General features: G+C 46.9%; 1 protein-coding gene across 1 annotated transcript; it reads right to left on the bottom strand.

Annotated features, from left to right (window-relative positions):
• Window positions 1-478: 478 nt before the first annotated feature.
• On the bottom strand, window positions 479-4,494 carry LOC306919636 (kelch-like protein 17; the record flags this gene model as incomplete). Its single annotated transcript, XM_079532393.1, has 6 exons — window positions 479-646; window positions 1,970-2,113; window positions 2,608-2,799; window positions 2,900-3,034; window positions 3,213-3,269; window positions 4,387-4,494. 6 exons carry the CDS (start codon window positions 4,492-4,494, stop codon window positions 479-481), a joined length of 804 nt encoding a protein of 267 aa, XP_079388519.1.
• Between the last annotated feature and the right edge of the window lie 10,443 nt (window positions 4,495-14,937).

Here is a 14,937-nt window from a genome sequence, read left to right as displayed (position 1 = left end):
AAGGAGAAACCAAAATGTATTCGAGCTTTCAGTGTGGCAGCCCCAATCCTCTGGAACTCTCTCCCCATGGAGAGTAGAACCTTCTGGGATAGAGGCTGCAGTGTGGCAGCCCCAACCCTCTGGAACTCTCTCCCCATGGAGAGTAGAACCTTCTGGGATAGAGGCTGCAGTGTGGCAGCCCCAACCCTCTGGAACTCTCTCCCCATGGAGAGTAGAACCTTCTGGGATAGAGGCTGCAGTGTGGCAGCCCTCTGGAACTCTCTCTCCAGAGAGGCAGCACTACATTAGCAGTCACTGAATGAATCCAGGAGACAATTGGTGTGCATTTTGACATATATAAAATCACAAAAAAACGAAATGAGGAAAAAATAATGGAATCATGATGTAATAACCACTATGAAGCCTGAATAGAAGGCTTATTCTTTATTGGCAGATAAGCTTTTTCCAGCATCATCAGGTGCAACATGCATGCATGTGTTCAGCAGGATACCTGTGATCCTGCGTGGGTGTGCTCTGGTAGAGTGTGGCTGCTCCCCCTTGGCTTCAAAGATGAACAGCCCTGCTGTTCTTTCACCACATCCAGACTCTCAACCACAGTGTGGAGGTAGGAGGGACTGATGAGAGGCAGACGGATGTGCTCCAACACCTTGAAGAACACACAGAACACCAAGTATTAGTACTAGTCTAGCCTCGGAAACCCAGACGTTTTTATTTCCAGGGAGAAAAATAAAGTCTGGGTCCGAGTCCACTTAAATTCGGCATAGAGTAGTGCAAACATCTCTCACTCTCTGCTGATTTCTGATCCTCTGCACCTTTGTTAAATTGACACACACGTACACACACACACTCCTCTCTCTCTCTCTGTCGCTCTAAGTAATTAGTCTCATGTCGCGCAGCTGCGCATAGTTTCTCCCGGCGGATCCTGCCGGGAGCTGCCTATGCCATAAAAAGCATAGGTGAGTTCCAGGCTAGTACTAGTCCAACTGGATATTGGGTGATCAACATGACATTGATAGAGACCTCCGATTGTCTTACAAGGTGAGAGACTAAGGCCCAGGCTACACGTATATGGATCTTTTGCAAAACGGATATATTCATCCTCCGTCTTAGTAATCCCTGCCCATACGACAGAGATATCTGAGTCCACACACAAACGCAGAAACGCATTGAACACAGGATAAAATCACTGCAGTAGCAGGTTTCAATTGTAGGCTATATTATATTTGATTTTATATTTACACTTATGAGTAATCATATTTTTTAATGAAGGAATAACCGCATTTTAAAAGCCACCACCTAAATTGTGAGTGGAAGTGGAACATGAACCCCCTCTCTCTCCCCTCCATGACCATGAAATGGAGAGCAAAATACAGCAGGAGAATATAGTTTCACATGGCTATGCACACACCACGCATAGACGTGTTGTTGCAGGTGTAGCCTACTGCAATGCCATTTGGCCTGGGTCCTTATTTGGTAGGTTAATATCCACAGTTTATCTGTAGCGGTCCGCAATTAACCTCAAGCTTCGCACTCGGCACCAATACAAATGCAATCACCAGTCCGCACTGGACTAGTAGGCTGATATATTTATTATTGGATGCAGCAGAGCAGAGCCTTTGCTCGCTGCAGTTGATGCAACATATGATACGTTTTAAAGTTGTTAACTTATAGGATAGATATCCATGTAGTTTCCATGCAGGCACAAGCTGCATTTCTCACCTTAGTAAAAATGATATGCGCTAATAAGCGGTGACATCATCGTTTCTCAAAAGCTCAGTTTCGCATGACTACACAGATCCACTGATCCGGATATTTAGAACATCTTCACTTATTTATCCGTTTCCAAAAACCTCTGTTTGAGTGGCCGAAAACGCAGTTTGCGTGTGGCTGAAAGGCCCAAACACACAAACAAATGTGTGTTTAGCAAAAGATCCATATACGTGTAGCCTGGGCCTAAGAAATGACTGACCTGTCCAAAGCTCTGCTTACGGGTAGGACTCTTGTCTAACCACAGCATGGCAGCCTCAAACACCATGTCCTCCTCTGGAACATTCAGATGGTCACTGGAGAGAACCTCTGTCAGCCTTTCCATGGAGAGAGAGAGAAACTCCTCCTATTGGTAGAAAAATAAACACAATTAGCTGATAGATGAAGACACTGTTTCCATACTTCACACTGAAGTCACATTTTCTCGTCTGAAATGTTCACTGGTGATAGATTAGTGAAATGGACATATGACTGTATCGTATGGTAATATGCGTATATCTAATCACTGTGACTGATTGAATGTTTCTACCCAGGTCAGTTGTGATGGTGGGAAGTTTAGTTATGGTAATAAAACAACCCAAATGTATGACCCTCAACCACTGGGGGGCTGCCATAAGGTTCGACCTCCCGTTGGTTCGACCGGATTAAGGTTGGTGAGGGATGCGTTAAAACGACCGGATTAAGGTTGGTGAGGGATGCGTTGAAACGACCGGATTAAGGTTGGTGAGGGATGCGTTGCTCCCGTGCTTGCGGTTATGTTTAGGTTAGAGTTAGAGATAGGGTTAGTAATGGTCGATCTAACAGGAGGTCGGACCAATATCACGCTACCCAACCACTGACCTTCTGGTAGATGACACCGAAGTGTTCCAGAATGTGATCCAAGCTGTGTTTCTTTAACATTTCACAGGAGTGGTCGTCGGCACTGCAGTAAAACTCCACACAGTTTTTTACGTCCACGCGACACTTCATGTAGTCACAGCAGGCCTCTCGAACAGCCGTGACTTCCAGCAGGTCTGATGCTGCCAGCAGAGCCTGGAACAAATGAACACATTAGCTTTATGGGGAACTGATGTTATGTAGGACTAACATGGAGACAATGAATGATGTTTATGATAATAATAAAATACATTACCTGTACATTATCATTACTGACGGAGACCTCAGAAGTGTAGGCGTAGTTCACCAGCAAACCAATCATCTGAGGTTCCACTCCACTGATGGTCACTCTGTCCTGTGTGGACTCCCTCATACCAGATGTAAACATGGCCTGTGCACATTGGAAAGGAGAATGGTTGGCTTGGAGTGTCCATAGTTTATTTATAATTTACATTGTTAACCGATTAATTAATTTTGTGTAGAATGATGAATTGATTCATGTAAAGGACAAGGCAGACTTGAAATGTCATTGCCTGAACACCAGCAGGTCAATAGACGTGTGTATTTACCTCAAAGTAAGGGCTGAAGGAGGCCAGTACATGACGATGACAGGGGATCTCCTGTCCCTCACAGCACAGAATCACATCACACAAGACACTGTTGAGACGCAGCCTGTTGAGACCCTTTAACAGCTTGGGAGGTAGTTCACAAACACCTTAGCATCCAGGGAGGATACAGGTACACTGGTGTCGTCCTCCTGAAGTGCAACGACAACAATATCCAAGACAAATAAACTATTATTAATCTGTGAGTCATGTTGCTGATCTGGTAATGATGCTTGTGGTCACTCACATCAGTGGCGCCTGAGCCATTGAGCAAACAGGGCAGCTGCTCCAGCAGATTAAAATGAACCGGCGCACTGCGCCCCCAGAAATATCCATTTCCAATAATGCCCGCCTGTGTGAATCACTTACTTCGTGCTTGCTGCTCGTTTTCAGAAGAATTAATCCAAGGTTTGTCATATTATGGTTTAAAGTAGGCATAAACTTTAGCTGGTCAGTCAGTGTGTGCAGACTCAGAGAGAGAAGCAGCACTGCTCTGCTGATTAAATTGATATGTCCTAGATATGTCATATGCGCATCTGACTGGCAAGATAATTAGTTATTTGCTAACACCTGTGTGAAATACCAGAATAAGCTTTTTCTTTTTTTTGGTGGCCATCTACAGGCCGGCCATGTGTACTACAGCTTTCCCTTCACAGCTGTGGAATTGAGATCCTTTTTTTTTTAACTCATATAATCTGCTATGATTTCTTAAATGATTATTCATGACATGAATGTGCAGTAGCCTACCAATGCTTGCAGGTATATAAGGTCAGTAGTGACTTCTTAGTAGTGGCTGTCATGCTTTTAACAGAGTTAGAATCTTCTTAGTAGTGGCTGTCATGCTTTTAACAGAGTTAGAATCTTCTTAGTAGTGGCTGTCATGCTTTTAACAGAGTTAGAATCTTCTTAGTAGTGGCTGTCATGCTTTTAACAGAGTTAGAATCTTCTTAGTAGTGGCTGTCATGCTTTTAACAGAGTTAGAATCTTCTTAGTAGTGGCTGTCATGCTTTTAACAGAGTTAGAATCGTGCTAAGACACCCGACTCGGCCTCGAAAAAACGCTGAGTCGCTGCGCGCGCGCATATGAGTCCAAATCTGTGCTCCCCACCTGGAAACAAAGTTAGGCGCCCCTGACTCACATGGTCAGAGTCCAGTCTCATCCTCTTGGCAGCCTGTGGTGATTGTCTCTGCCAGACAGCATCCAGGAAAATGTCGTCATGGATGTCGTCGAAAATGTCGTCATCCATGGCTGAGGTGAGGTGGAGAGAGAACACACTACTGTTACATGTGTTTACACCAACCCCCAGAGCGGCTGGGAAACGTTGAAGCTGACCAACACTACTGGCCAAAGCCCCCCCCCCCCCCCCCCCTGGTTATCTTTAACATCACCTGTTCACCTGCTGAGCAGAGAGTGAGACAGGGGGTGTGTGGGACGCTGTACTGTTCACCTGCTGAGCAGAGAGTGAGACAGGGGGTGTGTGGGACGCTGTACTGTTCACCTGCTGAGCAGAGAGTGAGACAGGGGGTGTGTGGGACGCTGTACTGTTCACCTGCTGAGCAGAGAGTGAGAGAGGGGGTGTGTGGGACGCTGTACTGTTCACCTGCTGAGCAGAGAGTGAGACAGGGGGTGTGTGGGACGCTGTACTGTTCACCTGCTGAGCAGAGAGTGAGAGAGGGGGTGTGTGGGACGCTGTACTGTTCACCTGCTGAGCAGAGAGTGAGACAGGGGGTGTGTGGGACGCTGTACTGTTCAACTGCTGAGCAGAGTGTGAGACAGGGGGTGTGTGGGACGCTGTACTGTTCACCTGCTGAGCAGAGTGTGAGACAGGGGGTGTGTGGGACGCTGTACTGTTCACCTGCTGAGCAGAGAGTGAGACAGGGGGTGTGTGGGACGCTGTACGGCTGTACTGTTCACCTGCTGAGCAGAGAGTGAGACAGGGGGTGTGTGGGACGCTGTACTGTTCACCTGCTGAGCAGAGAGTGAGACAGGGGGTGTGTGGGACGCTGTACTGTTCACCTGCTGAGCAGAGAGTGAGACAGGGGGTGTGTGGGACGCTGTACTGTTCACCTGCTGAGCAGAGTGTGAGACAGGGGGTGTGTGGGACGCTGTACTGTTCACCTGCTGAGCAGAGAGTGAGACAGGGGGTGTGTGGGACGCTGTGAAATGAAATGAAATGAAATGAAATGAAATGAAATGAAATGAAATGAAATCTATATTTACCCAGGGTATCTGGGCTAAGCTCAAGAACTTGTTTCCAGCCAGGCCCTGCTCATAGAACACATTTCATCGTAGTGGTTGATGCCTTGTTCAAGGGCATTTCAGCGGTGGTAATTTTAACGTGTCGGACGGCTGATTCGAACTGGGAACCTTCCGGTATCTAGACCGCGCCGCTATCCGTTCGGCCACCGCTGCCACTGTACTGTTCACCTGCTGAGCAGAGTGTGAGACAGGGGGTGTGTGGGACGCCGTACTTTGTTGACCGCTTTAATTTCCTTTATTTTATTTACTTTATTTAAGTTGAAGCTGTGGTCATTTTTGCTTTACGTTAGAGCACCGTTATGAGTTTATATTGCTTTACTAAAACCCTTAAAATGCATCATTCGGATCCAGCGCATTCCTTTTGTTTGCGGCGGAGCGCGTCTGACAACATGGCCCATCCCATCGCCTCTCAGCGACTTTACAAGTTTATTTCTCATGCAGTCGCTTTACATAGACTACACTCTGTTCAGTTAAACAAGCATTTGTAAGTGAGTACAGTCAGTCTGCTACGACTGGCCACTAGAGCAGTCTGAGTATCAGGATTCTTTCTCTGGGTTACTTATTTGGCAAATGAACATGTACATGTTTCTCAGAGAGTGAGAACAACTAGTAAGCATCTGATGTATGCCTTTCTTCCACTCGATCCATCGCTGCTACAAAGCATCTGATGTATGCCTTCCTTCCACTCCATCCATCGCTGCTACAAAGCATCTGATGTATGCCTTCCTTCCACTCCATCCATCGCTGCTACAAAGCATCTGATGTATGCCTTCCTTCCACTCCATCCATCGCTGCTACAAAGCATCTGATGTATGCCTTCCTTCCACTCCATCCATCGCTGCTACAAAGCATCTGATGTATGCCTTCCTTCCACTCCATCCATCGCTGCTACAAAGCATCTGATGTATGCCTTCCTTCCACTCCATCCATCGCTGCTACAAAGCATCTGATGTATGCCTTCCTTCCACTCCATCCATCGCTGCTACAAAGCATCTGATGTATGCCTTCCTTCCACTCCATCCATCGCTGCTACAAAGCATCTGATGTATGCCTTCCTTCCACTCCATCCATCGCTGCTACAAAGCATCTGATGTATGCCTTCCTTCCACTCCATCCATCGCTGCTACAAAGCATCTGATGTATGCCTTCCTTCCACTCCATCCATCGCTGCTACAAAGCATCTGATGTATGCCTTCCTTCCACTCCATCCATCGCTGCTACAAAGACACATTGGGTCACTTGGTGCATAACATATACATCACATCATTATGCTTCCTATGCATTGTGGCATTAAACATCATGTCAGCTACACATCCTAGACTCTTCTCCCTCCCATAATGATGATATAAGCGGGTGTTCTTGAGGGAGTTCCAGGGGGTCCCCAGCTGAATTATAGTTTGGGAACCAAACATTGTACACTCTCAGAGTTAAATTAACTTTGATTTTACAATATAAAGAGATAGAAGATAGAAATGCCATTAAATGGGAGTCCGTGGACGTGGATGCATGTCGAAATGGGGGTCCTTGAAATTAAACAGGATGAGGCTTGCGGTGGTTAAACTCCCTGTCGGTGAACTATCTCCCGACAATGACCACCTAGCCAGATATTATCCCTTACTTATGCTTCTGAACGACAGACTCCACTCCACACACTTGTGTGTGGAGTGAAAAACTCCAACATACAGTAGGCTACCAGTATTAATATTACAGTGATAGATGATAGACTAAACAGCTGCAATGTTGGTGACTTTAACGTCGTTTAATACAAGCAGATCTCAAATGCAAATTGGATGAATGGGGAGTCAATGGAGGAGGGTATTTGCAACTCTAGCCATGGTTCACATGACGCTCGTGCATCATGACAGTCATGTTTCAGGGCTATTGCAACTCTAGATTCATCCCATAATGGGATAATGGCATTATAAAGAAATCTAGAATTGCAAATTGCGGCTAGTAGAGGTCCACTTCACACAAATCTACTCCACCAAGTGTACTGAATATGACATTTAATGTCTGTGTGCAATCATTTAATTTACACAAGTATAGTTTAGTATACTATAAGCTACTACTACTACCCCCTTTCAATCCACCAACCTCAGAGACAATAGTCCATGTGCAAACACTTGGCAACACGCAGAAGTACACCATTCTAATATCAGCCTAAATCCAACGTCCGACTATAAACAAGCTCTCACAACACGCATCCTGAGCATTTTTTGGTCTAATAGACGTCTAATATTCCTCTAAAGGACCGTCTAAAAATGGTGTTAAATCAAGCTAGCGCATATGGCGTCAAATCAACAGCAGTCCTGAGCTAGCCGGAATACATTCTAAAAGAGGATGAACAAATTGACACAGAGAACAGATATGCCTTTGCTCTTTAGTCCATGGCCGAGAGCAGTGTGTTTATTTTCACTTCCTTATATACACTGATCACATGATCACGTGACCGGTCAGGTGATCAGGTCACGTGCTCTCAATTAAAGGTATAGATATAAATATACATACAGTGATATATATATACAGGCAATTAATGATAAAGGTATAGATATAAATATAAATAGTGATATATATATACAGGCCATTAATGATCATACATTCCAACAAATGGGATAAAAAACGTCTAAAAATGAAAGTTCTTTAGATGTCTATTCTTAGATTAGCGGTTGATTAGACGTCTATATATAGACCGTCTATATATAGACGTTTAAACAACCGCTAATCAACGTCTAATCTAAGAATAGACGTCTAAAAAAACTTCATTTTTAGACTTTTTTACCATTTTTAGACGCAATAGCCGGCTATTGCTCAGTGGGGTGTAATGATATGATACAAACATAACGTAAACTAGCCCCATATGTGCCCTCTCCCTACGCTCATTCTGTAGCATCTCGGAGCTACAGAATGAGCGTAGGGAGATGGCACATATGGGGCTAAACGTAAATGTAACATGATTAATAGTGCTTCCACTTGCCCAGGCATTATATTGTATTGTGATACAGTGTTCTGTGACTTTAAGAGTTCAGGAGGTTGCCTTTAAGGGAATGACGTAACCTACCGCACTTCCTATTTCATATGGGCTTTGAAAGCGGTAGGTTGTGTTTATTTTGCTCTGCAGATTATTTTATTATTTTCCTTTACAATTGTGTAATATATTGATACATATATGTACCCAAAGTTGTTAAGACACATACTGTGTTCTCATGGTACTGCATCTGCTTTATTTCCAGCAAATACTATTGTGGAAACGTATACAAGTCAGAGCAGAGCAGTGATTGCCTCGTTGTCTTTTGTACAGGTACATATTGTATTTATTGTCATGCACTTCCTATTTCATATGGGCTTTGAAAGCGCAAATACTATTGTGGAAACGTATACAAGTCAGAGCAGAGCAGTGATTGCCTCGTTGTCTTTTGTACAGAAATAAATCCATTCACTGCTGAGATCCTGGTCTATGGTGCTTCATAACACAACGCAAGATCACGTCTGTTACACTGGTGCCGTGACGGTCTTCTTGTTCTACTGGGCGTTGGAAGGAGACATCTACCGACGCTACGGACGAGAAACACCGGGGCTGTCATTCCACGCGGTACACTGGTAGTCATGTTATGTAACTGCACGTCGCCAATTGCAGTTTCCATTTTGGCCACACGGTGGTAGTAGGACACTGCATTTCATGCTACACTGTGCCGTTTTCTGACGGGGTTTATTTAGCGTGGAACAGTATTACTATTCTGCCATATTTTTGGTCCAAATGAGATGGGTTCTTTATGTGTGATCATTTAAACTTCTTTACAAGGGAATAACATCACGTTGTGGTGGATTGTACATGTTTTATTTTGTGTATTCTTTTTGTTTTCACTATTTTGTTGGGATATTTTTTGCTGTGTAGCATATGGGAAATTGCACATTGATATTTTTGTTTTATTTTGACCCAGTATTATTTTGTACATTGGTTAATAATGGATAATTCCTTTGGGTTGGGAGGTATTGGCAGAGGGATGGGTTTTTCTATGCTTGGTTTACCTGGCAGGGGGAGGGGCGTTCATACAACTGCTTCTCCTGGCGGAGGCAGGGGTGTTCGTTTCCGGTCCCTTGGGCCAGCAAATAGGGTCCCACTACTCGAGCCCATCACTTCTACGCCAATGCCAAGGTTCAACATTACACATTCTGACACCACTGGTGGGTTTGAATCCCAAAATGTTCCTGAGTCAGCTAATATATTGGCAGAAATTGTTGAGCGGGTGGGTAAATCCATTGGTGAAAGCATAGCATCATGCTTGGAAGCGACAAAGTCAGTGAGTACTGGGGGTCTTCAGAACAATAGTGGGATGGGGGGACTTACCATTGGTGACATTTCTCATATGGGGCTGGTGTTAAAATCTAATGTAAAAGAACCAAGCTGTTTCAGGGGGGATGGTTCTGAGAAGTGCACAGTACAGGAGTGGGAGGAGGTTATGTTGGGTTACATGCGAAAGAAGGGTTTCAATGCACAAGAACAGTCTGATGAAGTAATGAGTAAGCTTATGGGACGGGCACGAGATGTTGTCCGAGTTGGATTGCGCAGCGATCCCAAAACCGACTTGAGCAAAGGTCCAGACCCCATGTTTCACATCTTGAGAAAGCATTTTAGTGATGCAGTATACTCTGATATGCCGTTAGCAGATTTTTATGCAACTTTACCCATGACTGGTGAGAGCTCATTCGACTATTGGATCAGACTGAACAGGGCCATTGATGTGGCTGAGGAGGGCATGAAAAGACAAGGCAAAAGGTTGGAAGATCCTACTCGTGAGGTGACTGTCATGTTTATCAGGCACTGCCCTGATCCTGAATTATGTCTGATTTTCAAGTGCAAACCTCTTCATCAGTGGACTGCTGGGGATGTCCACGAGAGGCTGGAGGAACAACAGAGGGAGAGAAAAGCCAGACAGCTCTCACGATCGAATGTGATGGTCTCCACTTTGAGGCAGGAGGTGTCCTCTCCAGTGCCTTTGCCCATGGCTCAGCCCTCACCAGCAGCTAAGCCGGAGGCCGCTGTTGAACACACGTCTGCTTTGTCACCAGCACATGCACTCACCTCATCAGAACCGCTGGCCCGAGTTATCGCTTTGTTGGAGCGTGTGTTGGAGCAAGGCTCCCTGACAGTGAACAATTCTGGGTTTCGTTCGCAGCAACGGCCCAGGAGAACGGTGGCCCCATGCTCAGTGTGTGGTGATGCTAACCACAATACTGTGGAACACTGTAGAACTGATCGTTTATGCTTCCTCTGCTATGCTCCTGGACATACACGCATGTCGTGTCCTCAAGCCTTGTCACAGGGTCAGGTTCCCCAGCCAGCGGCGCTCCCGCAGCAGGGCTCAAGCAACCAGCAGGGAAACTAGATGGCCCACGCGGGGAGGGGGCAAGTGTTGGGCCTGTAAAAGCCCCCCTAATTGACTGTGATGAGGATGTGGAGTCTGTATATTCAAATGCCCGTGATTCTGTGGAACCTGGTGTGGAAGTGATATATCAGAATATACAGAGGCTGGCTTCAACTGACAAATTGTTCTATACAAGTGTTGCTGTAAATGATGTGATGGAATTGAAAGCGTTAGTTGATAGTGGTTCTATGGCATGTTCGCTGAGCTCAGAAATGTTGCCACGCCTGCAGCAAGCAGGAGTGTTATCAGACGGCTCACTCAACCCAGTTAATGTGGTGCTGGTTGGGTGTGGAGGTTTGAAGACCAGACCTGTGGGAATGTGTGAGTTGATGCTCACAGCGTATGGACATAAAGCCTCTGTCCCTGTCTTGGTTGTGGATGGTCAGGTCGACGAACTGATTATTGGCAGCAACTTCATCAAACACCTCCTGCGTTTGATGAGGAAAAGCAATTTCTCTGAGACACAGTCGACGGAGTGTAATGATGATGACGAGCAGCTCTTCTCCCTTCTGGCTAATGTGGAGAGGTGGCGGGGAAGTGATGTGCCGGACAAAGTGGGGACGCTAAGGCTGAAGCAGGCAGTCACTTTGGAGCCAATGCAGGAGCATTTGGTGTGGACGCGACTGAAAAATGCTCAAAACATTTCAGCTGGAAGTGCTGTTGTCATTGAACCTACTAGTGCACGTTCAAGGCCTAGAAACATTCTCATTGGAAGGACCGTGGCACTTCTGCGAAATGATGGATGGCTTCCAGTGAAGATTATAAACCCGCTTCTTCAGTCGGTGACACTGCGACGAAATGCTAAGGTGGCTGATGCATTCCCTTGTATGGCGTTGCAGGATTTTGACATTGATGAGCCGGTGGTGTCAGGCACCCCTCTGACTCTGCAGCAGCAGGTGCTGAAGGTGGATGGTGGACCTGAGGCTGACAATAAGAGTGCTGATAGCTTGACCATTGACAGTGCATCTGAGTGCAAAGGCGAGGGTAATGAGGTGCTGCAAAGGCTGGGGCTTGGGGACGTGGATGTTGACTCCCCCCAATTGTCGCCTGAGGGCAGAGCCACGTTGGTGCAACTGATAGCCCGCTATGAGTCCATCTTTTCAAGGCACAAGTTGGACTGTGGAAAGGCAACGGGATTTGTGCATAGAATCAGGCTGAGTGATGACAAACCTTTCAGATTGCCTTATCGGAGGCTGTCTCCAAATCAGTACGACAAACTCAGACAGGCATTGGATGAGATGGAGGAGTGCGAGATAATTAGGAAGAGCAACAGCGAGTTTGCCTCTCCACTTGTTCTCATCTGGAAGAAGTCGGGTGACTTGCGCCTGTGCACGGATTTCAGGTGGCTCAACGCGCGCACGATAAAAGACGCTCATCCTCTGCCACACCAAGCAGATGCTCTGGCGGCTTTGGGCGGGAATGCCTATTTCTCAACGATGGATTTGACATCTGGCTATTACAATGTGGAGGTGCAAGAGGAGGACCGGAAGTTCACGGCTTTCACCTCGCCGTTTGGACTCTATGAGTACAATAGACTTCCTCAAGGCCTATGCAATAGCCCGGCCACGTTTATGAGAATGATGCTGAGCATATTTGGTGACCAGAATTTCCTAAGTCTTCTCTGTTACCTCGATGATATTTTGATTTTCGCTCCCAGTGAGGAGGTGGGGCTGCAACGTCTGGAGATGGTTTTCGGTCGTCTGAAGCAGCACAATCTCAAATTGGCACAGAAGAAATGCCACTTCCTGGAAAAGTCTGTGAGATTCTTAGGCCATGTAATCAGCGAAGCTGGTATTTCCACAGATCCTGAAAAGGTCCGGGCCATCGCCGAAATGACAGAAGAGGATCTCATGGAAGACAATTCAAATGTGCCCTCTCAGTCCAAAATCAGGTCCTTTCTGGGAATGGTGGTCTACTATCAAGGATTTATAGAAGGCTGCTCAGCCATTGCCAAGCCTTTGTTCATGTTGACCACTGGACCCAAGGCTCCGCGCCATGGAAAAGGGAGAGCGAAGCGAAAAGTTACGAGAAAGCTCTCTGCTTCGGATTGGACGGATGACTGCAAATTGGCCTTCAATCTCCTGAAGCAAGCCCTTCTGGACCAGGTCCTCCTGGCCCACCCGGACTTTGAGAGGCCGTTCTTGTTGTCTGTGGATGCGTCAAGCAATGGTTTGGGTGCCGTTCTCTCTCAGGTGCCTGAAGATGGAGGCAAGGCCAGGCCAGTGGCTTTCGCAAGTAAATCGCTAAACTATGCACAGTCTAAGTATCCTGCTCATAGGCTGGAATTCTTTGCCCTGCGCTGGGCAGTCTGTGATAAGTTTAGCCACTGGCTAAGAGGGCGGCCATTCACAGTCTGGACAGATAATAACCCGCTGACTTACATCCTGTCTAAACCCAAACTCGATGCATGCGAGCAGAGGTGGGTTGCAAAGTTGGCCCCATTTGAGTTCGACATCAAGTACATCCCAGGGCCCAGGAACGTGGTGGCGGATGCATTGAGCAGGCAGCCGTTTGTGAAACCTAGTGCCCTCCACAAGCTCACAAGGGTCCCTTACAAGGAGCTGTTGGAGGAGGCTGCTGGAATACAGGCTGAGAAGGTGCAGGACGTGTTCCGCTGGTCCAACCATCCATGTGGGGCAGAGCTGGAGAGATGTTCGACTGCGGTGAGCGAGGAGGTTGTCTTGGGTGTCAATAGCCAATCCGTCTGTGTGTCCTTGTCGGGTGATGAGGTGTCTGCTATTCTGGCTTCCCATTCTTCTGGAGAGTCTGGGATTACGAGTCATGCGATCCTGTTGCCACAATTGACTCAGTCATTGGTGCCTGCTGAAGTGGCTACAGTTGGTGCGCTGTCACAGGAGGACTTGATGTCAGCGCAGAGGCAAGATGATGCGTTGTCCAGGGTGATCTTCTATGTGGAGAGGGGTCGGAGGCCCTCCAGGAGGGAACGTCTTCATGAGCCATTGGAGACTGTGAGGCTGCTTAAGGCATGGGAGAAGTTGTCTCTGCGAATGGGGGTACTGTATCGTGTATCCAGGAACCCTGTGTCCAAGAAAAAGTCTTATCGATATGTTGTGCCCGCCTCACTCAAGTCAGTGGTCCTGAACGGTGTCCATGATGAGGCTGGACATCAAGGTCAACAAAGGACACTGTGGTTGACAAGGCAGAGGTTCTTCTGGCAAGGACAGGAAACTGATGTTAAGGAGTATGTTAAGTGCTGTAGGAGGTGCGTGTTCAGCAAAGCCCCTGAACCTGAGGCTAGAGCACCGTTGGAGAGCATCATCACCAGCGAACCCCTCGAACTGGTCTGCATTGATTTTTGGTGTGCTGAAGATACTTCTAACAAGTCACTTGATGTCCTCGTTGTCACGGACCATTTTACCAAGCTGGCACATGCCTTCTTGTGTCCCAATCAGTCAGCAAAAGCTGTTGCTCGCCAACTGTGGAACAACATATTCTGTGTGTATGGCTTTCCCCGTCGCATTCATTCTGACCAGGGGGCCAATTTTGAGAGTAACTTGATTGCGGAACTTCTCAGTGTGGCAGGGGTGAAGAAGTCTCACACAACGCCCTACCACCCCATGGGTAATGGTGGCGTCGAGAGATTCAATAGGACTTTGGGCAATATGATACGTGCCTTGCCAGCCAGGGCTAAACACAGGTGGCCCCAGTCGCTGAAATCTCTGACCTTTGCCTATAATTGTACGATCCATGAGACCACTGGACACGCCCCATTCTACCTGATGTTTGGGAGGACACCTCGCTTGCCTGTTGACATGATGTTCGGGGAAGTGCTGCATGATCCAGAGGTTGTGGACTATGATGTCTTTGTCCAGTCTCTCAGGAGGGATCTGAAGGAGGCCATGGTGGCTGCCCAGACATCGGCTTCTAAGCAGCTGAAGAGACATGCAGACCTGTACAACAGGAAAGTCAGAGGGTCCCCTGTGGAGGTCGGGGATCGTGTGCTGCTTGCAAATAAAGGGGAACGTGGCAAGAGGAAACTTGCGGAC

The sequence above is a fragment of the Electrona antarctica genome (assembly GCF_951216825.1).
Source record: "Electrona antarctica genome assembly, contig: scaffold_192, whole genome shotgun sequence".
NCBI lineage: Eukaryota > Metazoa > Chordata > Actinopteri > Myctophiformes > Myctophidae > Electrona > Electrona antarctica.
This window is presented reverse-complemented; position numbering and strand designations above follow the sequence as displayed.